Genomic DNA, 26,691 nt, shown 5'->3' on the forward strand with positions numbered 1-26,691 from the left:
AGAGCGAAGGGCGATGAGTCAATCAGAGGGTTGTATCCTGGCGGGTGTTGTTAGGGACGTGTCAGTGAGGATGCGATGATGGAGCCGGGAGCAATAGCCAGAGTCCGGTGTTGGCGATCAGGCCAAGTGAGGACGTTGAAGTCGAGTTTCCCATTGGAGCACGGAAGGCTTCAGCCCTGCAGCAGCGCTGCAGCCTTGGGTGCTGGTGCATCGGCCTGCGCCCTCGGGAGGGCGCTGATGATTGGCGGGTAAGCGACTAGACGCGGCATCGCAACTGGAACCCTCCCATTTCTGCCTTGCTGGGGCGCCGAGTCGAAGAGTATAAAGGTCATTCCAGGTCGTGGGCCACGCTGGATGCGGCCTGCTACTCGTTCGGAGCAGGCAGAGCTGTTGCTGGTTGCGTCTAGGAGGCCGTGGTTTCCGGCCCCCAAGCCACCGACCACTGGACATGGCCGCCAAAGCAGGCCGGCCTACTCCATTTGGCGCGGCCCATTTCGCGGCCCAGCGAGGCTTTTACTCCCTTTCCATCGCGTTCCCAGCACGCTCGTGGCATGACGAGAGTTGGAGTAACACATGTTGGAGCCCTCCGAGAGCGAGAACGAGGGCCATGGCAGGCAACGGTTCCCGAGATGGCATTCCCATCTCGTGGTGGTGTTGTTGTTGCTGTTGCTGTTGCGTGCTGTCCAGTTTGTTCTGTCTGGCGAGGAAAGAGGGAACAAGGTCTGTTACTTAGGACTGTCTTTGGTTGACCAATTGGATGAAATGCATTGGATTTTTTGGCGGGCCCATGCCCAGAAAAAGCAGTACTTGGGATTGGGGCGGTTCGGCAGTGGCTGGCCATGTACCGCCCCCAGGTCTCTCAGGTCTCGACTCTCACGGATAAAAATAGGTAGCCCTTCAGACACTGACCGAATCACCGACCCCAAACCCAGACATACAGACATACCCGCCCCGTCGCCAAACAAGCGCGATAGACTGGCATGCGATGACTTCACACCAGACTGTTCGCATGCTCTTTCCACTCAAGTCGTGTACTAGGTAAGACCCACTGTCATGGTGGTCATCACTACCTGGATACCTGCCTGGTACCTGCCTGGGTACCTACCTGGATCTAGGCAGGCGGGTGTTAGTACTGCTGTTCAGTCAGTCTAACATACATAGGATGTAAGTATTAGGCCACCGTCGGTCCCCAAGGGTCCCCAAGGGAGAAGCACACAGAGTGTAGAATGTATGCATCTTCCCCCCCTCAGCCCCGAACAGACTCCATTGAGGTTTCGGCCCGGTCCTGCTATTGCCTTTTCCGCTTGTCTCCTGCTCACATGCCCTTGCATACCTGCTCCCTGCCTGCCTGCCTGCTTGCTCTCCATGTATGACCACTCATGGCATCCTTCCTAGAGACACTCTCTCTGATCTCGTCTCATGCCCACCCACCTCGGCGGTTTCTTGCCACCGCACAACATTTGTAACATGGTTGCTGCGTGAGGCTGAGCCCTGGTCATCTCTTGCTTCGCCAATCAGAGCCCCCAAGAGCTGGCCTCCTTCGACATCACCGTCGTTCTGGAAAGAGTGGATTCTGCAGCTAAGACAATCCGATCAAGGGGGCCTCGCTGAAACCTCCCCCAAGAGAGCGTACAACTCCTACGCACCTCTGGTGGGCCAGGCTTCCACCACTACCCCGTCCGAGTGTGATTCCATGGCTAATGAGGCAGCAGATGAAGGGTACCACGATGCATATGTAACCCTGGACCTCCTAACTTCTGCAGATTGTTAGTAACGGGGTGAGCCAAGTTGAGTAGCGATCCCGCCCAATCACGGCTAACCAGGAGAGCTTGCTTCCGATTGGCTACACAACGAAGCCGACGTGCCGCTGTATCGTGGGATTCCATCTTCCATTCGACGTTTGATTTGTTATCGAACATTTCGCCATGTTATTACTTAAGCGCCGGTGACTATCAAATACAGTGCTTGCATATTTGCACATGCCAGACGGATGACTCATGGGGTAGCCATAGGGCTTCTTGTGGTTGCGTCAAACGGCATAGAAAGAAGAAGAAGAAGGGGGCGGGCAGGCGGGCCAAATGCTCGCCATCAGCTTTCCGAGGAATCGGGACCTGCTTGGAGTCACCATTGACCTCACACACGCATGCATCATGTGGAAATACCAACCACTGGACGTTGGGGTGGTTGTTGAATTGGTTCAGGCGGTATCGGGGGTGAACAAAATTGGTATGAACCAACAATCCCGGGCAAGAACACTGACTCAAGCGGTGAGAAGTCCAACGACGTTATGCCATGTTTCTAGCCTTCGGGGCGGTCGTCTGGCAGACAAGACTAGTCTTGTTCGTCTTGAGTATGGGACGGATGGGCCCTATAAGGCCACGCTCCAGGTCTGGGACCCCAGAACCCGCCAGAGCGACCACCCTCCCAGGACTTCTCCACGCCAAGGCGTATTCGTCTCTCGATCCCTCGGAGATCTAAGTGACAAGATAGTCAGTCGCTGGTCGTGTGCGGAAAATCTAAATTAAGCACCCAGACATAGCCGCAGCTATGCAGAGCCCTCATCCGGTTGCCACACGCAGTTCTCAGATAAGCCGAGTCCCAGCAGCCCCCTCCAAGGCGTAGCTTCACTCCGCCGACTTACATGATGGACTTTTAGTTGGACGGACCATCCTCTGGCGGTTCGTCGACTGACCCATCAAAGCGAAAAGGACGGAGTCTAAGCGAGGAAACGAAAGAAACAGTAGAGTATAGGCGATTGCGGTATAGAAGAAAAATGTCTTAATTTGGGGGCGGCTTAAAAGGGTCTCACAAGAAGCATTGTGAAATGTCCGCTCACCTCGCAATCTATTGCCTTGTTCCCCAAGACCCGCTAGGCATGGGATGCTGTAGCTCGACTCTCCAGAAAAGTGCCGGACGTCATATGAATCGTGGGCGGGGGTTACATGCCTCTGGGTGAAGAAAGCCCACGCGGGAAGAGGTGTCACATGTACAGAAGATGAACTTACGTAGATTGCCATGGAAAACGCATACGATATTGTTCGACAAAAGAGTCGGGAGAAATTGACGAGAGCATGGGGTGACGGTTGCTACCGCGATTTCTCTGCCAATATACATTCTACAGTGCTGGAACGTCACGACTGGTCACAATGGCAAGCAAAACATATGGAGAACTCCATGATAACAGAAAACATTTGAGGTTCTAATATGTGAATGGATAGAATAAAGATATGCTATACAATGGGCGAGTTGTCGTTATCACCATCGTCCGGTTCGGGGGTGTTGTTGTTCTTAGCAACACAGCTTCTCCCGAAGCCGGCCCAGTTCTGCCAAGACCTCTCGGATGGTGGGACGGTCGTAGTAATTGTCATTCCACACACCGGCCGCCTTCTGTCTCGACCTTAGCGCGATGAAGTCCTCTGCAACCTGCAGCTCCGTCTCCCAGAAAGCGCGGGCGGCGCCCCGGACTTCATCAGAAGTCTGTTCCTTCGCGGGCCGGTTCCGGATCACCAGTATGCTTCCCTGTCGCTGCACTATGCGGCTGAGGGTTTCCCGCCGCCCCCGGGTACACCGGTCGATCAGGTCTCGCAGCTCTGGAGGTGTCCGCTGGTATTCGGGGAACTCGAGGTCCGACTCCAAGTGGTAAGACTGCCATATTGCGGCCTTCTGCGGGCCGCTCACGCCCTCGAAAATGCACCAGAGCACCCTACCCAGCATGTAAACCTCTGCGGCTTCCTGCTCGGCTGGACTCAGACAGACCCAAGAGAGGTTGTACCCATCCTCGGGGTTCGTGTATTGGTCGTTCTCGAGATTTGCGTAGTTGGGCACCAAGTTGCTTAGAATATCCTGGTACTTTTCCCGCACGTCCTCGGAGATGCGCTCCTCGACGGCCACGAGACGGATGTATTCGACCGAATTGACTTCGGGGGCGGCAAACTCACACCACACCCCACGCTGCTCAAAATCCACCATGATTATATCGTCACTTTCCGAAAGTACAACGTTGTCAAGACGTAGGTCTGGGTAGTATGTACCAGTCGTGCTTCGTAGATGGCCAAGGGCCGTGGTCAGCTGTATAGACCACTTGAATTGTTTGGCGGCATGAAGTTGATTATGGATGCGGAGCCGTGGTAGGATATCCCGAAGACTGCCCTTGGGCTGGTAGACGGTAGTGAAACCAGCAATCGCTTTCTTGGCCCCGAAGAGGCAAGTCTTCCTAACGATATGAACCGGCCGTGGGATCACATTGGAGTGCGGCGGTATTGTACTCAATACTTTCAGTTCGTGATAAAGATACTTGGCACCGCTTGTGAGGGCCTTGAAAATGTATAGCTGTCCTTTGATACGAGCGAGGCAAACACTATCATGGAGAACTTTGACCACATCCACATCGAAGAAGTCGACTTCCTCGGGAAACCTGAACTCAAGCCCCCAGATATCCGCCAGCTGCGGAGCGCTCAGCAGTTGGCGCTCCAGATAATGGTTGGGACCGACCTTGACCTCGATCTGGCGAATGTCGAGTGACAGGTTTTCCAAGACCAAGCGGGTGCCAAACGGCGCTTTTCTATAGAACTTGGCGAAGGTTTCGATGTCCTCAAACTGCGTAGCAACCCAGAGTTGCAGCGTCCGGATGATGTGCCTGGTGATTGCGAGCCGCGAAAGCCTCTCCGAGTCTTTCGTATGGAAAGCAAGGTTAAGGTCGAGCTGGCGGCGGAGCAGCGGCGGTTGGTTCTCGGGGATGAAAACGTCCATCCGAACCGGAGGAACAGGAGAAATGAATAGCGGAATGGCATAATACTGGGTCCCCAGCCCGGCGGAGCCGTCGACTCGCCAGGAAACGTCCTTTGGGTAATCAAGACTGTCTATTCGATTGCACGGGTTCAGCAGGGAGCTGGCCCAGGTATCCTGCGCAAGGCCATGGCCGCCGTCGAGAACCCCTTCGTCCTCGTCCGGTGAAAAGGCGGCGGTAGGATGCACAACCTCCTGGATGGCCTTGGGGTCAAATCCATGTCGATGTCCCATGCACCGTACTGATGGCCTCGTGTCACGCTGGAGAGGCAGGTGTGGCCAAGATAAAGTAGATAGATAATGGTGGTCAGGCGGTCTGTACTTTGTTTGGACCATTGAAGGTGATCGAGACTGAAGCTTGGACCTCGCTATGCGGTATGCTGCTATCCGAACTGCAGACGGGATTGCTCTTTTGTGACGCAAAAAAAGAAAGCAGCCTGCCCGCCCACCTGTGTCGGGGGCCTTCCTTCCTCCACAGGTTTGGCCGGTGGCTGGCTGCTTGAAGCCAGCCCGCAGTAGGTCCGGTGTGAGATTAGGATGCCAATCAAATCCAATTCGGCAGGCGGGTGGCGGCAGTAAGCCCGAGGTGTACCAGACGCAAGAATCGATCGATTGACTGGGATTGAAATCAGCAGGTAAGTGTGAGGTAGGTTAGGATAGGTAAGTATGTAGGTGTGCAGGAGGTATGTAGTTACATGTAGTCAACTACGGGCGACTAGAGGCAGCTGCTCCCTTGTCACTCCCTTCAATGTTCCTAGGGCGGAATCGCTCGACTCGGACGGTGCTTGCCCTACAATACCTGTATTGCCTTTGCCTTGTCTTGCCTTGACTTGCCTTGTCTTGCCTTGACTTGCCTTGTCTTGCCTTGCCTTCCATGCCTTGCCTTACTTTGCTTTGCTGATTTGATGTCGTCCTCGCGCACTGGCTCACCGGTAGGACCCACTTTTGCATGCGGCTGTTGACGGGGAAAAAAGGACCTTTTGCAGGAACAAGGACACTGGAGAGGAACAACCTAGGAAGGAGGAGGACATGGGCACAGAGGCACATGAACACACGAAACGAGGCAACTCGGGCTTGCAAAGGCAAATCGGAAGCCGACGCGTAGAGTATTCGTTTCGAAACCACGCGCATTGGTGGGGACCTTGGCTCACCGGTGATGCAAGCCACTGTGTTTGCTACAAAGGCATTCGGGAGTTGACTGGTTGATTGGCTGATTGGGGGGGGGGTTCTAACAAGAAAAAAGAAAGCCGAAAAGAAAAGAAAAGCCCCAGATCTTGCGGACAGAACCAAGTACTGCAGCCTCTTGGCGACAGCACACAGACTCCAAAGAGTCCCCCGTTATTTCGCCAGCTGGATCCGCCCTTTCCGTCGACAGATATCAGAACATACCCAAAAGGCAATCCTTCTTCCTCTTCTGATTGATCAACTCAACAAGTAAGTCACGGCCAGTCCAGCAGCACATGTATGTGACTACCTACACATTCGTAGGTTAGTGCATACACAGACACACACATGCATAAGTACATACTTAATAACATGCATATATCAAGCATTGAGGCCTGCGTACGTACCAGTACCGTACCGTACGCACTCAGAGGCCGGGTAGGTCAAGTACGTAAGCGGCAAGTCTCGGGTCGGCCAGAGTCTTACCAAGGTTGGATGGGCCTGCTTGCTTGCCAGCAGATCGTATCGTATGCTCAACGTTCGATGTGCATATAGGCAGGGTCGAGCGAAGAAACAAGCGAGTCGTGTAGCATCGTGGAGTGCCTGTCCTCGGGGCCATCTTGGATGGCTGCGTCTACCCCTTCAACGCCTCCTTTCTGGATGTATGCCCCCGGTTCGCTGCGGAGAGCATATGGGGCTTGACGAGGTTCGGTTGGGGACGCTGCTTTCGTGCTCTGGCTATGTCGGTCGACGATCATCGTAGGGGAGATTGTTTGCTTTTGCCTCGACTCGGTAACCCGAACAAATCCTTCTGATGATGGCGCAAGCAGCGGCTGGCTTCTCTCGAGCTGGACTCGGCATAATTGCCTCAGCAAGGGCAACGCCGTGGCATTCCCGTCGTCTGGGCTGCGACATCGAGCCGTTGCCACACGAGATCGTACCCCTTATTCCTCCTATCAAGGACCCATCGATCGATGCGTCGTGGCGTGTCGTCTAGAATCCCAAACGATGTGCCATTGCATTACGACGTTGCGGAAACTGCGGAGAAGGGATGAGAACTTCCATTCCCCTTGCCTCTTCCCGCCTTTTATGAAATCGCCAGTTCGGTAGATACGTAAGAGGTGAGAAATTGTCTGGCACAACTCCAAGAGAATCCCCCGACATATAACACTTGCGGCCTTGCTAGGACAATCGAAAAAAAGTGCTACTACAGTGAGCTAGCTACCATGTAATTCCCACGTCATCGTTGGACACTCCGTGCTGTGGTGAACCCCTGCCCGGAAGCGTGCGCGGCTTACTTCATTGCTGCCTGCCGTACGTGCCTTGTTTGTTGTTTGTCGAAGTGTTCGATGTTCAGCCGTACATGCGTTAGTTGGTGTGATCGATACCGGATGTACTCAAGGTGGCATGTGTGTGGAGTAGACTGCTGCAACTACGGGAATGCGCAGCACTGTCTCAAGCCCGCAGGCAGGCAGGCAGGCAGGCAGGCAGGAGTCTCGTAAGCCAAGCCTGGGGCCTGGGGCTTGAGGGCAGTCGACAGCGATTGATGGACGTACGGTCCATTGATCCATCAAGTAGGTATGTACTGAGCATGTAGTGGTGTACTTACATAAGTGTCAGGTCGCATTTGAGGTAGGGTAGATCCAGGGTGGGGAGAGGGGGGGTAAAGTGAGCAAGGCCGGTATGTCTATGGAGAGATATTCGTATAGCAGGTAGGTAAGTATGTATAGAGCGGATTTCACCAGCGCACTCCATGGCAGTAGGTGGGGGAGCGAAGGCCACCCAGGCTTCTTCGCAGGTGCCAGACTTTCTTAGTGTATTCGCCCAGCTTCGGCGTCAACAGCATGGACCTATTGGAGCAGGGGAGCGGGCGGGTAAAGCCGTCCGAGTGGAAGGACGTCGTAGACGGTTGTAAGTAGGCTCGAGGAGTTTCATTTACCGAGTCCCGACTTCGGGGCGAACTTACAGCTGGGTCGCTGGGGGGGGTGGCAGCACCTCCGGAGTCTTTGAGGATTCGTGGAAATGATGAACTGGGCAGAGGCAAGAGACCCCCAACATGCCGTATCTGAAGCTTCCGCTCCCCACCGAAGCCTTAGTCAGCTCCCGATGAACACCTCCTGCCCGAGATGGTTCGCGAACGCCTGGGTTCAGATACTTTTGTTGCGATCATGCAGCCACCCAGAGCGCTGGGGGTGATGCTGCAAGACAGACAGCCTTCGAGGTTCTTCTCGCATGCCTGCCCGCATGTGGTCGTGGCCTGTGACCAATCCAGTTGCACCCACACCGGTTTTCCCTTGCATCCTACGCTTGACCATCTTGCATCGTATAGGCTGACGCAGGGTGAGAGCGATGTTGCCATGCCGGTTCTCAAATGGGCTGGATTCGATACTGTAGGTAGCCGGCCTCCAATACCTGTCCTCATGATGCCGAGAGCATGCTGTCCTACGTCTCGCGGCGGGACTGGACATAACCGGTCAAGTCGGGTATGCGTAAGGTCATCGTCATGGTTCTGTCATTCGATCCTGGCATTTCTGACCATCGGCACGATGGTGGACCTCGGAGGCTGCTGCTCTAAGCACTAGTTTTGGACTTGACATTTGACAGCCTCGGTCGGTCGAAGGGTCAGTAATAAGTGTCAGCCAGAGTGGGCGGCATGCTTTGAATGGGGATAGGGTATATTGCACCGGTCTGTCGGCGATATCCACTTGTCGCAGTAATCCTACATGTTGAAAAGTGCCCCGGGTTGCCTGGCATCGCCCCGCGACTGGCTCACTCCCCGAAAAGGCAGACTGGAGACGAGGATAGCAGGGGAAACATACGACGAGCGTCCTGTCGGCATCTTAACACTGACGCCGGAATTATGGGGCACCCCATTCTACCATCCTGCCGTTCTGCCGTTCTCGTTCTCGGGCAATATGTGGGTTCAAGATGGGTTCAGGATGGGGGGGAGGGCGGCCGTCCGGAATGTTCCAAGCGGTTTCTAGCCTGGCACATGCCTGGGACTTCTTTTAGCAAGTCGGTGGCCTCGAACCTTGTCGAGTCTAATTGTACGACGATTCAAACTACTACTGCTTACTTACTTACCTAAGTACACACACACATATGCGCTAGACACCTGGGCGCACCCAGATCCGGGATCAGGATGGTGCATGCTCACCGCATAACCCGAGTCTCACCGAAGCCCCGGTATGCTTGCACCGCTGCGGCGGCGGCGGCATGCCACGTCCAAGCGTCGTATCGGTTTTGAGTTTGCCTGCAAATCTGACATCAGGCACCGGTGAAATTCCCATACGGCCCATGTCCTCTCACAGCGGGCATGCTCACGATGCTCATGTTGCAGCGCTCGCCATTGATGGATGACACAACAGTCCTGCACTAACTGCCATGCTGTGCGCGCAAACGAACAACGTTGCTGGCTCGACACGGGCTAATTTCCCCGTCCCAGCCGACAGAGGAGCCCAATGGCGGACAACAGTAGCGGAGCAGCAATCTGGATGACACAAACGTGAATGGCTGGGCTTCCCTCCGAGGGAGCCAGGGAGGGCCAGCGAGGGCCAGGGAGAGCCAGCGAATCACAGACCATACGGACCACAACCCTCCAGCGCATTTCAGTGGGCGATGTATATCTAATCTCGATCTTCTGACTGGACTTCTCACGTGAGGCCGGCTGACAGCTCCGTCTGACCACAGAACCGGCCCCATCGGGCGAGCCCAAGCCAGGTTTGCCCAACGCTGCGGTGCCTGTCGTTCTTGGTAAGTCTCACACACATCCGCACCGATATGGTAGGTATCTAGATCGGTCTGAACCACATATCCATCTTCAGGGCCCCAGAGCCATGGCGCATATTTGAAGAGCGTCCCTTCTAAAACAGGCGCATTCCGTGCTTCTTGTGGACGGACGGCTTTTAATGTGGACAGCATCGTATCGTCGTATTTCCTCGGGCCCGTCAATAAGGCTTGGGGATGGGGACCAGTAACGAATAACGAAGCAGCGCAAGGGTCTCCTCGCGCATCTACTAATGAGGTGATTCGGCAGGATCGCCCAGGTGGGTTTCCTTCCTGGGACGGACGACCACAATCGACGGCGCAGTGTTTGACCGGCCACACGGGCCTTATCATGTCGCCTGGATGGTGCCAAGCCGCTGGAGGGTGCGAATGAAACGTCAAGGTGGACGATAGTAATCATGATGCAGCCCATCATTCATGATGACCTTGACCGGCTTCTACCCATGGCAGATAATATAACACGTGGCCAGCTGCTGGCGGCGACCGATGCTGGGGGTCGTTTTCGCCCCGCTTGTCATGGAGACCCTGGAAAGCGTCGACGTTTCTACGCCACCTAATGTATGGAGGAATGGGAAACGAGCCATGTCTTTCTTGGGGGTACGGCGGGGGATTGGGGGATGGGAGGTCATTGATGCTCTCTTTTTTTCTTCCTGCTTGCTTTTTGCCCGCATCATGTCAACGATGCGCGACATGCCCCTCTAGGTCTTACTCCTTGTTCGCGCACGAGGTCAAATGACCGGTTTGTGTGACAAGCGACCAGCCGTCTGCCAGGCCAGCAATGCAGCACGCAGCACGCAGCACAGGGCGAAACGGGCAAAAGCAATGGGGGGATTTGGATGTAGTATAACGGATTTGGCTAGCTGCAGCCTGTAGACACTCTTCTTCAGGCCTCGCCCTCATATCATATCATATCATTGCTTTGCTTTGCTTTGCTTCACTTAGCTGCTCGCTTACCCCAGACCTCCTCCCCTGCCCCACGCTGGCAATTGATTGAGGAGTCCGTGGCGCGGTGGGTGCAATGGGCGGAGGGAGGAGCGACGATGCTGTTTGGGGGGGACAATACCACTGTCGTATTATAGAACCGTTGGGCGCTGGGGGGCACCTGATGTAGTCTAGCCCGTAAGCAGAAAGAAGCCTGGCAAGCCTGGCGAGCCTGGGGGAGCTGGATGATGGGCAGATAACTGGCCCGTGTTCCAACAATGCAATGTCATGCTTCTCTCTCTCCCTTTTTCTATTCCCACTCTCGCGCTTTATCCCTCTCTCCCCCTGTTGCACAAAGCTGACCCAGGCAAGCACTATTCTCTTATTATTCTCTTATTATCCCTCTCACCGGTGAGCAGCCTTCTCCCAGGAACACCTCCTCACCGAGTTCCTGTCTCTCGCTCGCGGTCTGCTTGTCTGCCCCTCGAAGGCAAGGCCCCCGTCGTGCCATTTCCTTCCCGATCGCGTCACTTTGCGCCGCTGACAGAGGGGATACACATACATTGGACAGCGGCTCTCTTGGATCGGCTGCTGCTAGCTTGTCTTTCCCGCATTTCCTGCTTTGGCCCTCCACCGGGTCGGTGGTTCAGCCCCGTTCAATTGCTACATACTCCAGTCACTTTACATACTCCGCCATACGATACCAGTCTGCCACTCCCGTCTACTCGAACACCTCCTACCCGCACGTGCGCTGGCGGGCGGGCATACATACACACACCCAGCCAGCCAGCACCAGGGAAGGGAGAGAGAGAGAGAAAAAAAGAAAAGAAAGAAAAAAAGAGACACTACATACGCGCCTCTCCCATTGCTCATACTCGCTGCTGGCTCGTCACGCTAACCCCGGAACCGCCCGCCCAGGGACTTTTTTTTTCTCTCTCGCTCGTCTCGTCAAGCAATGGCAGTGGTGAGGCCACGGGGGGTCTGAAATCCACACTCCGGTCAATCCATCCATCGTGCCTTTTCTTTTTTTTTCTTTTTTTTCTTCTTCTTTAGTTGCTGACCCCACCCCCTCTCGCCGAGGCGGGTGAGGCGCACACACACCAACACTACCTGGGTATAGGTATATTGCTATTGTGACTTGGTGTCGGCTTGGGTGTCGGTGCTGGTCCCTTGCTGCGGTTCCCATGTATTGTCGTTCGGTACGCTACCGGTACGGTACACACGTCGATGAGGGATCGCCCCAGTGCATGGCCCCTACGTCTCTCCTTCTTGTCCAACACACCCTTTATTAATTCTCAGATACAATGGTAAGGTTCCTTTTCCCTTTCCTCCCCCCTCCGGTCCTTGCCCGGCCAGCCCTTGGCGGAGAGGCGGCTTATTGCATATCCGATGTTCTACGTACAGTGGATTGATTTGCATATAGAATAGTTATAATCCTAGAAAGCGCCGGTACAGCGGCCATGAGGGCGCCCCTGCGGTGCTAGTGTCCCAGGACCCTCATGCATTTACTCCTGCATCTACCGCTCAGTCGCCTCTGGCAAGCCTCTCCCATCAGGATTTACAAATACTAGGCCAAGCCGCTCTTATCCTCCAGTGCCCAGTTTCCCAGCTCCTGGATCTTGATAGGAATCCTGCCCGGTTCACCACGTCCTCCTCATCACCACCATATCCAGAACAAAAGAGGCTACGGCTCAGCACCGACTTACAACCAATGCCTGCACATGAGATCCCGTCCTCGTCATCTGAGACATCCCACCACCGGCCTCCCGTGAACCCACCGGGTTCGGCCCGCCGTGATGGATTCTCGCTTGGCATTAGCGGCTCGCGGCTGGCTCATTACTTTGCCGGCATCTCAGTCTGTCCTCCGTGCTCGACGTGCGAGCCCGAAGGTATGCCCTGCCCTGCTCTGTGCGTGACTTGTCCCGGAGACTAAGCAATGTGAAGGCTACTCAGGAATCCCCGCCAGTTCCCAGTTCGACGATAATGAGAGAAGCCCGCCACTGATGAGCGAGAAGTCGCCACCCTCTTCATCCCAGGCTTGGACTTTACCTCCAAGCCAAGCTAATCTGTTCCCGTATGACGAGGCAAACCCTGCACAGCTGATGTCTAGCTATCCTATACTTCAGCCAACACAACCGACCATTGTTCAGCCCAGCACTCGTAGAGAGGGGATGGTATATCCAGTGACATCGTCGCTGGAAGAATACACGGTCCCAGTCACAGCCCCAGTGGTGCGGCCTCCTAGCCAGGAAGAGAGCACTGCGCCGCCAGACAATGAAGACGTGCAGTACCCATCTACTTCATGCTTTAATAAACGCCATGAAAGTGATGCATCCCACTATCCTTCCAGCGTCGGCCTATCTTCTCCAGTTGACGAGAAGACATTCTCACGCCCCGAACATCACAACCTTGGCATCGCGACATCTTACCAGAAGGCCCCGGTTTCCAAGAGGGGACCGTTCAAGAATAATGAAGTTCGGGAACAGACGGCTGAGACGCGACGCATTGGGTCGTGCATTCGCTGCAGGATGCAGCGCATCCGTGTAAGTCCCCGCCCCTCTCACTGTCTCGTTGAATTTGTTTGCCATGTCTTAGCTACCACAACCTAGCTCGCTAATGGAAGACTGCAGTGTGAAACAAACCCCGTTGACAAGCAAGGAACATGTCTAACATGCGCCAAGGTCTCGCATGCCAAGGTTTCGCGCTTACCATGTTTGCGCTACAAAATCACCGACGTACGGCTTTTCAAACCTGGCCAGATCAAAGGACACGAATGGACAAGACGATGGCAAGAAGGCGTAGCTGATGACATCTCCAATTGGGCTTCGTTTGAAACCAGAAACGTCGGCGTGACTGAGGGATATACTCATCAGCCCGTAGTGCTTCGTGTGCGTCAGTTTGTCCCGCAAGAGGGAGATTCGCTGGAAAGGACATGGGTTTACAACGGAGTCAGACGGAGCGTGAAGATACCTGCCTTTGCCATCGTCAATCTCGAAGAGGCGAGAAATGCATACGAAGACCACCTGACTCGTAGTGTCAAGGACTTCTGTCGCAATGTCGTCTCCAGCAAGCACAAACTCATATGGGGGACGTACGCTGCAGCATTGAAGGCTGCCATGGCGGACGAGACCGATGAGAAGCAGAAGACGTTGCTTCGGAAGGCCCTTCGCCTGTGGATGGCCATTCGGATGACAACCAAGTCCACATATATTGTCGGGCAAGAGACGCTGGGCATGACCCGCGACATCATGGACGAGACCAGTCCTTTGCGGGGACAGATCCCGTTACCGCCCGTCATGGGCGCTCAGATCGAGCTCATCCTCATCCATCAGATCCAGAACAAGTTGCGGAGGGAGATGCTAGACGAGCTTCAGGGTATCCTCCAGGCCAACAACCACATAACATGGTTCACGGCATATCTTGTCACCTTCATCTTTTTGCACAACGTCTCTCTTCTGTGTCAGCATGATGCTGCATATGCTCGAAAGCATGGCATCACGGTACGTTGGGCCTATCTGCCGTTTAGGATCGAACCATGGGAGAAGATGCTACAGGTGGCAAAGTGGATGATCAGCTAACATATACCCATTCAGGCTCGCTTTGCTCGAGAGAACACCGTCAGGGAATATTTAACAGGTGCGCGAACAAGAACCTTGGCACGGGATTGCTTTACGGTACAACAGCGGGATCCGAGCTAACTCTTGACCTCGATGACAAACAGGGGCCAACATACTTTTGGCGTACTTCCACTACTGCAACAAAGGTAAGTTTGGTCTGCAGGTCCCTTGGAAGTAGGCGGCACTAACGATAGCCAGGAATGTACCCTTTTTCTGCGGAGTGCAAGGACCAGGACCTGAGAACGCTGGCCCAGCTCGATCCTGTGAAGATCAAGTTTATCAACGTGACGAGGAATATCGTCAAGGAGCAAGGTAAGCTGTCACCCCGTCAGGTTCTCGCGTGGCGCCGAATTGATATCATTGCGAGCGTACGCTGATGCCCGGGAACAGGAAAGCACTGGGACGAGGTGCGGCGACGTGATGATTATGAGGATGACTTCTACTTCATCAGCCAGCTATACGAGGAAAACTGGGCGCCTCGGACACTGATTTGATATCTTGATTCTGGGCCGAGGAGACTGGGTCTCGAAGAAATACTGGCTGGCTGGGGTGGAGGCGACGGGGCCAGCCAATGTAACTCAGGGAGAGACCCGAACCAACAGGGACTTGACGTGCGCCGGGACGGATGCCGCGAGATGCCGGTTGCATTAGGCTGTAATATGCTAGCTTTTTCTAACCTTTGTGCCGCCGCATCAGGACGAAGACAAGCTGCAGAAGTGGAGGGGAGGGGAGGGGGAGGAAAAGCGGGAGCAACTTTTGATAGAGAAAACTGGGCAAGGGTGGCAGGTGGGAAGAAAATCCAATCAATAGTGTCCACATCCGGAAAGCCACCTGGGCGTGCAGGCATGATTCGTGGATTCGATACCTATGTAGTTTACCAAACCAATCTCAACATTAAAGCGGAAGCGAGATACCCGTTGAGCACAGGATACACCTGGCCACTGACCCGTTCCGCGAAAGGATTACTGACCGAATGCTATATTGTGCTACGTGCTGCAATCTGCAGCCGATGAACGATGCACGATACACAGAGAAGCTAGGACTGGCATGGATAGTCGCCGGGAGCTGTTCATACATTATGTGCCAACCATACACCACACCTGCCCTGCTCGGTCATGGGCGTGCATATGCGGTACAACATCCGGTGCCCATGGCATACGCACGCATAAGATAATCGTGTCAACAACGACGTACCGGGTAGCAGGGAGACGCAGATGCAGGACGGGAAGCCGCTTGTTGAAGATATGCCCTGTGTATGTATGCTATGTCGCAGCAGGGGCAAGGCGGATCGAATCGAATTTTGACGTCAGGCACATCGAGTCAGCAAAGATGTAGGGAGCGCTGGTACGACGCGGGCCGGCCCTTGGTGTCGCCTACTGTGGGTTACCACTTAGCCATGTCCATTTGGTGTCCGTACCTGTTAGGCTAATCTCTCCAGACAAGATGTCACACCAACCCCAGATGAACATGAATGATTAAGTAGGTACTTGTGTCGTTCCCGTGCTTCACCAAGCCGTGAGGGTATTGTATCTCCCCTGCATACGATGGTGTTTGAGGAACCCTATCTATTGTTTTTTTGTTTTTTTACTTTTCTTTCGTTCTTTACTTGCTACGAATATTAGAGTCTACATGTACCTATCATACTTGGTTAGTCTGCCGTTTGACGACGACGACGCGGTTCTGCACCGGTAAGAAAAGTGGCTGGCTGCGGCATTTGGAGGAGGAAGCGCTGCACCGTATCCACCCGGCAAGTTTTGCACGAGTACCGTCGATCTACGCCTTGCCTACTTAAGTATGGACTGGTCAAGTGGTCGAATATATTGATGGCAAAATCTCCCGTAGCTCTCCCACTTGCCATACCTCAGCCATCATCCCGTTACAACTCATTGGGCATGTACGTGTAATTATCTTGACTAATATCTTTCTTGACCGGCCAGCGAACGGGCAGATGGAGCGGGGCTTCCCTTTCCCTCCACCTTGCCATCCTTCAATCGATCTCCATCCATCGACTTGTTCGGGGAAAAGTTGTTTCAAACAACCTTTCGAACACGCGTACGAGGGGCTACGAGGGGCTACGAGGGGCTACGAGGGGCGGCAAGGAAGACCATCTCCTGTGCTTGGCTCTTTCCTCTTTCTCATCATAAAAAATATAGATTTCTTTTGGGGCGGAGCTTTCTAGATTTTCACCTCTTTGCTTTGTTTCTCTCAACGAACCGATGAATGATGCCTGCACCTGCACCGGCACCTGCACATGCGCCTGCATGTCTGGTAGTTCATATCTCTGTATGTACAGACAGCGAAGATGCAGTACATTTGATACATCGTGTGTCTACATCATGCACGCAACTGATACGTACGAATCTTAAGAAGATATAGTATGTATGCCCTGGCATATAGTCGACATTACCGCTGAGAAGAGGGAGAAGACGAAGACGAAGAAGCCCTTTTTTCTTCTTCTTTTCGCCCGACCAGATCCCGTGGCTTAGTGGCATCGTGTTGACGAAATGCATGAAAAACGGAATGCGGTGCGCCAGGCTACCTGCATCCATGTAGGTAACTATCGACTCTCCTTTCACTAAAGCTGTCTCTCCTTTGACGAAAAGAAAAGCAAGAATAAATCCCCAAAATTCAACAATATGGGGGTGTCTATACCTCCCTCCAGCCAGCGTTGTACTTCCCCCACCTAAGTCATCATTGATTGATGTCTTTTCTCCTGTCCTCCAGTGCAGTGGCAGTGGCGCCTGTGGATCTGGACCCTGGCAGCAGACTATCGAACGCTGGAAGAGCAAGAACCCCACCGCTTGCTCGTCCCCCGTTTCCTCTTCTGCATTCTTCTCTGCTTACCTGCCTTCAATGTTGCCTGCCTTGCAATCCCTCGTGGAAAGTCAAGGAAGCCGCGCCGCTGCTACCAGATAAAATACCCGACATTAAATACCCGTCGTCATATTTTGCGAAACATTGGGAGCCCGTGCTGCCTACTCACCTACCTACCTTACCTACTTTGAACAGCAAGTGCCACACATCCCAAAATACAGTGTTCCTAGTACTGGCATTACTTCCCGAATACACGTTGGCAGGTTCCCGGGTCCAGTCGCCAAGGTTCTTGCCATTGAATCCGTTCTGCAGTGCCGTCCGTCGTGCTACCTATTATGGACCCTGTCCTCTCGAAGCCGGCGAGGCTCCTCTCCCTCTTGTGGACTTGAAATCATCCAAGTGGCTCCTTCTCTGCCTTCGGGACAGAATTACCATTGATTGCTCTTTTGGTGGGAAGAAAGTAGCTTTCCTACCTACATGCCAAACACGTTTGATACATATAGTACGCCCGAGTATCTGGCCGTCTGCAGATGGAAGCAGCAGCTTTGCAAATCACGGTATGATGCTCTCAGCTTGGAACCTGTCCTCTCCCCGGCCTACTTCCTTCCCTTTGGAGTATAACTGGCCCTGGACCTACTGCATACATGTACGCAGCACCTGCCTCGACGACTCGGATCGGGACCTTGCGGACGGGCTGGATGCCGTCGCGCCAGGTAGATCGCCACCGATGTTAACATCTCGTCACCCTTGTACCACCGTAGCTGTCCTTTTTGACATTTTGATTGCTCCTCCTTCCATCGCCAGCTGCCAGCGTCGACCCCTACATCGGCTGCTGTCCTCCCCTGTGCCACGAGGTACATAGCCGGGACCTGCAACGCGGGTGGGGAGCAGCTACTCATGTTCCCCGGCTATCGAGACTTCTGAGCATCGCGTGTGTAAGTCCAAAAGGTTTCAACCGCGGATGGCAGAGGCCTTCCTTCGAGCTGTAGCGAGTAGACCGCTCCCGCCGCTGTCTACTTTGCTTATTTATGAGACTTGCATGAGTATTCTACCTACCTTTCTAGGTAGGCCTTTTCTCGGACCTTTTCCCGTCCTTTAAATGTGTGCTTTTTCCTCGACTTGGTCCGCCCTTGGTTCGTCAATCTTCTTTGCAAGTTTCTTCCAACATCGCCATATCTGCAACTTCGTTGGCTTCTATTGCGTTGGCCACTCTCACTCAAGACCCGAGATCGTTTGACACTGCGTCGGTCCAGCTCTGAGAGGCATCATTGACTCAACCCCATCTTGTCCTCAAACAAACCAAAAGGTATGCAGTCCCCAACAGATCATTCTCTCGCGGTGCTTTCCTGACGTGAACGAAGCCATGGAGTACCACCTCGCCAACGGCCCTATCGCTGTTCCTCAGCCAATTCGGGACGCTCAGCTGCCCGCCGCGTGTGGACATGGTGGATGTGCCTTGTCTGAAGAGCCTCTGGGCTTGCCCTCTGGTTACCCTGCCACCTTGGACAGCAGACTTGCTTGGAAGGGATCTGATTTCAAGGACGAAGAATCCTACGTCTGCCATATGACTGAAGGAGATGTTGCCGAGATCAAGTCCACGCTGGAACACTTCAAGGGTGAGTCGGCATCGCATGCCCGTCCACAGATCATAGAGACGAGATACTAATACCTTTCTTAGCCCTGGAACTCGACGGCGACCTGGTCAACGTTGAGAACTTCCCCTCCCCACTCTGGCGCCCAAGCTTGCCGGGATTGGCCAGGAACTGCACAATGGCAAGGGATTCTCTGTCATCAGGGGAATCAAGCCCAGTGACTTTTCGGTCGAGGAACTCACCATGGTGTGGCTTGGAATACAAGCGCATATTGTCGATCAGCGCGGCCGTCAAGACCACAAGGGCAACATGTTAGGTGAAGTCCCCCGACATTCTTAATGTCACTCACACGCTGACGTGATGTTAGTGCACATCATTGCCGACAACTCTTCGGCGGAAATGCTTGGACATCACCGCCATTCGACCTCGTCTATCGTATGTAACCGGAACAAGTCCCAGTTTACATGCGCCGGAGCTGACAATTGCCCCTGTAGAGTTTCCACAATGAAGAAGCCGGTGACTGTGTTGGCTGGTTGACGAGAAGCACTCCGGCCTCGGGTGGCAGATGCATCATTTCGTCCGCATACCATGTCTACAACGTGCTTGCAGCCTACCGCCCAGATATGATTCGGACCCTGGCCAAGTCAGACTGGCCCTTTGCCATGTATGGATTGATCGAGTTGCTAAACTATTGGATCACGGCTAACCTCTTGATAGCCCCAAATTCCAATGCCGGCCGGTCATCTTCTACCACAACTCCAAGCTGATTATGAACTTTGGCCGCACCCCCTTACTTGGAAATGCCACCCACCCTCGGCCTTCTAGCTTGCCGCAAGTGAACGATCGACAGCGTGAAGCACTTGATGCCATCGAAGCCATTGCACGAGCCACGCAACTTGAAATCACTACGCAAGCAGGCGATATGCACTTCATCAACAACATGGCGGTGTTGCATCGACGCGAGGGCTTCGTCAACGGCCAAACGGGACGAGAGAAACGACACTTGGTTCGCATGAGACTGCGCAGCTCAGCTCTTGGCTGGGACATCCCAGAGGAGCTAAGAGGCGATTGGCATGATGCTTTTGAGAGCAGCGCTGCAAAGGCATGGCATCTCGAGCCGATGCCAGGCGATGCGTTCCCACTCCGCAAGTACACCAACTAAGCTTAACAACCCCTAATCTAGCTACACGACGGAAATCGCTATTAATTCTTGGGGCATACGGTTGAGAGTACGGGAAGACAAAAGTTTGGCGTTTGAGGTCTGAAAACATGCATCGATGCACAAGGATGAGGCAGTATACGAGAAATTGTTTTGTGGCTGCATTATTGGCGCGGTGCATGCAGGCGCACTGCATGCTTCCACGGCGATAATCGCCGATATGGTTCACCATGGGTTCGTTTGGGACGTTGGCAGAGACCTGGTGTGCACTGCAAGGTCTTGTTTTTGCTTCTTTTCCTTCTGCTGCCTTCTCTTCGACATTCTTATTTCCGTTATCCTCTCTGCCCTTCACAAAGGCCTGTACTATTAGACCGGTTGGCCGGGGGCGAACCATACGGGGTACATTGCTTTTCTCAGTTCAGGTGTCTTCTTCAAGGATGATGGAACTTATTTGGCACAAGAGTGCGGTCTTTCGAGTATGCAATACGAATTTCTATCATACCTCTTGGCAACCCTTCGGATCTGGGTGCAAATCATATGTGCGACGTGAAGTGTGAAGACAAAAGGTGCCCTGCTCATGCGGCCAGCAAGACACAGCATAGGGCCATGTATCAGATCTTACGTCCCCTTGGACGTCTGACGGGCAACACAGCTACCTGTCTGTATCCAGTCCTCTTTGGGGGACAAGCGTAGAGTGTGGCGCTCTCGAGGAGATACAAAAGGCATTCTCGTGCGATGGTATCGATCGTATGTATGCTACGTATCAGTCTCTGGCCAAGTCGACGTCTCGATGCCCTCCCTGCATGTTCTGCATTGATAGATGCTGCGTGCCAATTGATATACGTAGACCGGGAATGGCCGTTCTAGAAAGTGGATCAATTGAGCAGTACATCATGTAGGTAGGTACTCGGGGAAGCATCGACGGAACCAGGAAAGAATGCCAATTATAGGCAAGGTAGGTTGAGGATAAGTAAAGTGCGTGTCTCCACCGTCCAGTAGAAGCAGCACCGGCCTGAGGGACCCGGATCCGCGGTGTCAAATCGTTGTTCCTGTCTCTTCCTTCTGGCTTTCTTCTTCTTTTCCTTCTTCTTCTTCTTCTTCTTCTACAGGGGGTTATACGCCCGTGTGCGGATATGTGACATGTCGAGCGACCCAAATGCTCACCTTCCTCACGTGGATTCACTGTGGATCGAAAGCGGTAATGGGGGAATTGCCCGCTTGGGCATCTTCAAGCAGCAAGTCGCGCGGCTGGCTCATCAAGCAATATCCGAGACATTTTCAGTCAGCACGTTACATGCAACCAAGGAAATTCAATTGCAGACTGACGGTAGCAGGACGGTCTCTACCGCGGGCTCCCACAGATCGATGAGAAGAACCAGACCCAGAACCAGATCCAGAACCAGAACCAGAACCAGATGAAAATAAGACACGCTCACCGGTGTTGTCGTTAGTAGCACTTCTGCTGCAAGCGCCCATCGTCGGTCGACCGCTGCGGCACTGGAGCCCGTCCAATGTTACATGCAGCTTCCCCCGTTAGACCAGACCGCCACATATTGGCCAGTCAAGCAAGCGGCAGCAGATCGGCGCAACGAGAGATTGAGGGCCTCTACAGTGTCCAGGTCATCTTGGCTCCGAAACCTCGAGGGGTTTGCGTGACCTGTTCGTTCTTGGCCGGGCTCTACCTCTACATCCTTCTCCCCTTCCTTCATTCATTCACATGCTTACTTCTAACCTGCCCACCTACCTACCTCTTAGCTACACTACATGGCGGGAGGGGCCACATTCATCCGGCTGACGGTTCATTCGCCAGAAATACCGGCCATTGGCGAGTTGGTGGTGGTCCTGCGTCTCCTGGTCACCTGCCCGAGTGTGTGTGTGTGCCCGGCTCTCGCTGTTGATGCATCGCCGGAGACAGAGATCTGCATCTATGCCCGGAGATTTGCCTCTCACGTCAGACCTCTAATTGGACTGCACTTCCTTTTACCCATTTGCCGTGAAACGGTGTTAAAAGACCTGGACGGCCAGAAAGGGGTAACCGATTGGCGTTGCGTGTGGTGTGCTACGGGCACAGAGAGTCAAGGCCCGTCCCCGGTTCCTCCTCCTCCTCCCCCCTCCTCATCCTTCTTCTGCCCCGTCCCGATAGGCCATGGGGCGTCCTCGTTTCACCGACTCGGTGCGAATCCTCAGACTTGCTTTTCGAATGTCGGTATGCGCAAGGTTCTGTCACCCTGGATGTCAGATTGTTTTGCTCCATGCGCTAGAATCCAAGAACCTGGTCGGCGGCATTGGTTGATTGTTTCGTACCCGGAACGCATCCCTGATGCATCCGAACTTGTTCTAGGTCTTTGACACACCGTCGATATGTCGTCTCGATTTCTTCAAACAAGCCACAACACATGGGAGGGGTGTTGTTGGTAAGCCAATCATCGTCGGCCTCCTCGCTGCTCGGCGTGACACAAGTGCGCCAGAGAATTCTCATTGGACCAAAGCGGTTTTGACACCTCGATCCAAAGACCCCGAGCCTCACGTCAGAGAACCCCAAAAATGATGAGTACTCTCAACAACACGGCTGACAAGCCATGAGCCGCATGCATGACGTTGCAATGACAGAGAACTTCATTCCGGCGCTCCGGCCGTTCGCACACCACATACCTACATAGAGAGACAGAGAGGACACCGCCAGAGAGATCGAACCGATCCTCGCCCCGGAATCAGCCACATTCCTCCATTATGCATCACTGACGGCTGACTACTCTCACCACTTGCAATTGAGGCAAGGTTTGTCTGTTGGTTCCTCGGCCACTCACAGGGCCCCTGCTTCTCGTTTTCTTCTCGTCCTCGTCGTCGTGTAGCCCCGGCAGCTAGCCGTTTTTTACCTGCATGCGCAAGCATGGTGTAATGGATGCAATGCATGCCTAGCCTCGTCTCTCCACGAGAGATCTCGCACCATGCAGCAAGCAAAGACGCCCTGCGACTGCCCAAAGCAACTTCCGGTGCCGGAGGGGGTCGAGTGCGACACAAATGAGATGAGGTCGCGCTTGGCACTGTCCTTCACACGCCGTCGCCGCCGCTTGTGTTCTGCTTGGCTATCGAACCATCATCTGCAGACTTTTGGTTTTCTCTCTCGCTCGAGACCCAAACCTCGTAAACGGCCCCTTCATCCATTCACACACGGGCGCTTGAGGCCATGTCACGTCCCAGAAACAATCCCTGCCTACCCATACATATGTGCGATGCGACGTGCTGTTCGCCCACAAATAGAGTCGCTGTTGGAACCGGGATGGAGATTACCAGGGTGCTGCATTTGAACTAGGTAAACCTCTCGTCATATTCGGGGTTACGTTCGGGGATCACCGCTTCACTTCCGCGATACGATCCCTGGAATAATGGAACAAGCATGCATTGGAACAACAACTCGTTACACATGACTACCGCCTACGTTATTTCTTTTGAAAGCCTACCTGCCCATTGATCATCGTAATGATTCTAAGTTGCCAACGTTGGCCCATCTTAGGCTGGTCCGGGCCCGTCGCCAAGGGTGGTGAAGAGAACACGGGGCTGGCTATATCAGATCGAGAAGACTGATATTTGCCCTTGGCGATCTTGCAGATGCCGGGCGGTGCAGATGGGTGGGTGACACTGTCTCTCGATCGATACCTCAGCAGCAGGTAACGGACGAGTACCGCCCATTTATGGACACACTGTGTTGTGTATAGCTGCTAGCTGATCATGCTATTCAATACGATCAGCCTACTACCTGCCCACGGTGAGGAATGAGGCGGACACCATGCTGCTGTGCTCTGGTGCTCTGGTTGCTCTGGTGTCTCAACTACCAATTCTCCTTAGAGCTGCCTGTCTCTTTCCTGTGACGAGGGGCAGATCTTGGGTACTCTCGATTCGCCGGTTGATTTCACCACCGCAAGAACTATTGGCTCTCGTCTTGGCTTCGAGATTTCAGGTACAGTTTACCGAATCTCAAGTTGTTGTGGCTCGGTTGTGTAATGATATTATGATGATGTTTCTAATGGCGGTATTGTAACCGTCGTTGGGGAAGACCGCCGGAGGTGCATGCACTGGTGAAGCCATCCTCATCTTTGGAAGAGGAGGCAATACCTCAAGCAGGATCTACACAGTTGCTTGCTCCGTACGGCTGGAGGGAGGTTGAGCCACGTTCACTCCGGAGACAGATGGAAAACGTGTTACCTGTAGGTTGGTCGCTCCAGTAGGTCAGAACCACACATGCTTGTCAGCAATTGTCTCCTTTACCGCGGGTAAGGGGGCAACGACAGTGTTGTGGGAGATGCTTGTCTGTACCGATTCATCAATAGGGGGATAATGCGGCAGGATAACGTGGCGATTCGGTGCCACGGTATCCCCAGATTAAAGGCAAATACGAAACAAAATGGACGGTTTTAAAAGGGGGAGACGGTCATATCACATATACATTCACGGCTAGCAGGCGAATACCAGTATCGTGGGCAGTCTGTATTATGGGACATGAGCTCTTTTTTGGGCCATGATGCTCTGGAAAGCGGCTTCCCCCGTAAGAAAGGGGTCCCGTCACTCATTACTTGGCTAATCTCGAGCTGGTATCAGCATCCGTCGCCGTGGCCCTGCTCACAGCTTGCTGGATCCAATGACTGAGTGTAATGTGATGTGTACCGAAGCCAGTCTCAGTTGAGGACTGAAGGCCATGTGTTGTGTTGCCTTGTCTCTTAATACTAGCTCCATGGCACTGCAATTTGATCATCCAAGAGGTGAACACAAAGCGACCTGGCTAACAGACGGATGGGCGACTATCATGCGTTCACGCGCATTGTCAGATGTGCGGAACGTCCGACAGACGAACCCAAAGGCCTGCCCCCCATATAACGATACATGACCCAAGCTACTCATGCGTAGGTTGGTGTTCGTGACTTCATGGACTCATTGCTCACTGAGAGAACCGTGGCATGGCATGGCATGGCATATTCAACGTTCCCCTTTGCAATGGCCCTCGGTGCTTCGATTGATGCAAGGGTTCGAGGCGCCTTCTAATACCTCCATCTGGAGCGACGAAACAAAAACCACATTCCCGCATAATGTGCCATGGCGACAGACAGACAGAAGCGACAACAGCACGCCCGAGCCGCCCTTGACCTTAGCTCAGCTGCTGTTCTGCACCTCCCCTGCTCTATGCCCGTGATCTCGGCGACGATGGCGTTAATCTCGCGCTGACCCCGGGCATTGCAGGGCGTCGCCGTCGCAGATGGCGGTGACGAGCACCATGACGCGGGGCTCCTGGACGACGTGCAGGTACGACATGGGTGTGGTGAGGATCTGCGTCGTCGGCGCCTTCTCGCACACGCCGCACGCGTCCGGGGGAGGCCACGAGGCACACGGCCTTGTGCTGGTCCATGATGGGCGCCACCGCCCGCATGTAGGCCTCGCGGTAGTCGGCAACGCCCGCCGGGTCCGCCGTCACGAGCCGCGCCGGCAGGTCGTGCGTGTAGTCGAGCTGCGTCTCGCCGCACATGAAGACGAAGGTGACTTTGCGGGTCGCCGCCATGATGACGATGCGCTTTCTCTCTTTGGGGGTGACGAAGATGAGGTAAGCTGCAATTCGAGGGAATAGATGATTAGAGCCAGATGGGTTTGTAAACGCGTTTTTTGTACATTAGCGAGCGAGCGACGAAAACTTTGACGATGGCAAGAGCGGGGATGAACGCGGCGACGTCACGTGAGCGAGGGTTATAGCAAAGCAAACAGGCACGCAAGCAGACAAACCAAGCGAACGGGCCAATAAGAAAGCAGACAAACACGAGGGCTATACAAAACTCAGGAAGAGAGGTGTTCTACAACCAGATGTGCCAGTCTGGCGGTGGCTCATGAGTGGATGTTGATGGGTCTACGTGAAGCTTGCCTGAAAAGTGATGTGTGGTGGCAACTGAAGACGTGATAGACACCATCAGTATCTTTCTTCAACGTATCCGCCTACGAGTTATTGAGAGTGATATCGGAGGGTATCAACTGCATGGCCACATACTCCTGAATAGGACCGTGATGGGTCAATCTCTACGTGAAGGATGGCCAACTTCTCTTGGTACCTTTCAACACCCTCTCCTCCTGGTGGCAACACAATTGTGCCCCATTTGGCGAGCTTCATTCACTCGTACGACGTTGCGATACCTAGGTAGTCAGGCAGCAAGCAGTGCTACGAGTGTCGGAGTTGTAGGCGAGACATGATGTATATATTCTATTTGTTCGACGAGCCGCCTCAACTGGGTCAGCGCTCGACATGCTCGACAAGATGCATATCCCCTATCAAGCCAGACTGCGAGGCTGGCCTGGTGTCGCACATGGACAGCACCAAGAGAAGTTGAGCTCTCCATGCACACGTCCCTCGGGAGTCATAATAAACAGTTTAGATGTTGTCTACCTAACAATTATTGTCTTGCCTCTTGTCAGCTGACGGAGCTACGCCATTGCATTTGCAAGTGTGTCCGCCTAAGCTGTCGGTGTATTTCAGCGATTAAGTAATGGATTAACAACATATGCTGTTCTCAAGGTCGCGATCGCTATATTCATAGCCACAATCTCTGAGCCGAACTGCTTTGCTCGACAAGAGCAAGTAGAAGTGCCTGTATACCAGGCCGTAATGATCGTGCACCCGCCTCTCCTCCTCCTGGCTTCCTTGGTTTACGGTGGCAATTGCGCAAGAGTGTGCTCATGGTCCTTTCCGACCTGGCGGGTGAAAGCAGAATCCTCTACCTGATTGGATTCGCTCAGCCTATGGGACCAGACGCTTAAGCCAGGCCTTGACATCCATGAGACGAAGCCACCAGGAGAGGGAGGTCGCCTGGAGACAAACTTG

The 26,691-nt window shown here is 53.8% G+C and overlaps 4 protein-coding genes across 4 annotated transcripts; 2 read left to right on the top strand and 2 right to left on the bottom strand.

The window, feature by feature from the left end:
- Nucleotides 1-3,288: 3,288 nt before the first annotated feature.
- PG997_003860 (uncharacterized protein) lies at nucleotides 3,289-5,019 on the bottom strand (the record flags this gene model as incomplete). Its single annotated transcript, XM_066808175.1, has 1 exon — nucleotides 3,289-5,019. The coding sequence occupies one exon, from the start codon at nucleotides 5,017-5,019 to the stop codon at nucleotides 3,289-3,291; it is 1,731 nt and encodes a 576-aa protein (XP_066671793.1).
- Nucleotides 5,020-11,808: 6,789 nt separating this feature from the next.
- On the top strand, nucleotides 11,809-14,767 carry PG997_003861 (uncharacterized protein; the record flags this gene model as incomplete). Its single annotated transcript, XM_066808176.1, has 8 exons — nucleotides 11,809-11,963; nucleotides 12,080-12,545; nucleotides 12,601-13,199; nucleotides 13,266-14,156; nucleotides 14,250-14,292; nucleotides 14,340-14,419; nucleotides 14,468-14,585; nucleotides 14,664-14,767. Exons 1-8 carry the CDS (start codon nucleotides 11,961-11,963, stop codon nucleotides 14,765-14,767), a joined length of 2,304 nt encoding a protein of 767 aa, XP_066671794.1. The 5' UTR covers nucleotides 11,809-11,960.
- Nucleotides 14,768-18,450: 3,683 nt separating this feature from the next.
- On the top strand, nucleotides 18,451-19,841 carry PG997_003862 (uncharacterized protein; the record flags this gene model as incomplete). The annotated part of the gene is made up of 6 exons (XM_066808177.1): nucleotides 18,451-18,703; nucleotides 18,766-18,794; nucleotides 18,848-18,995; nucleotides 19,047-19,114; nucleotides 19,174-19,343; nucleotides 19,397-19,841. 6 exons carry the CDS (start codon nucleotides 18,451-18,453, stop codon nucleotides 19,839-19,841), a joined length of 1,113 nt encoding a protein of 370 aa, XP_066671795.1.
- Nucleotides 19,842-25,040: 5,199 nt separating this feature from the next.
- PG997_003863 (uncharacterized protein) lies at nucleotides 25,041-25,386 on the bottom strand (the record flags this gene model as incomplete). Its single annotated transcript, XM_066808178.1, is given in 2 exon segments — nucleotides 25,041-25,172; nucleotides 25,183-25,386. The coding sequence occupies 2 exon segments, from the start codon at nucleotides 25,384-25,386 to the stop codon at nucleotides 25,041-25,043; spliced, it is 336 nt and encodes a 111-aa protein (XP_066671796.1).
- Nucleotides 25,387-26,691: the final 1,305 nt, after the last annotated feature.

The sequence above is a fragment of the Apiospora hydei genome (genome assembly GCF_038363865.1).
Source record: "Apiospora hydei strain CBS 114990 chromosome Unknown utg000004l_segment0_segment0, whole genome shotgun sequence".
Lineage (NCBI taxonomy): Eukaryota > Fungi > Ascomycota > Sordariomycetes > Amphisphaeriales > Apiosporaceae > Apiospora > Apiospora hydei.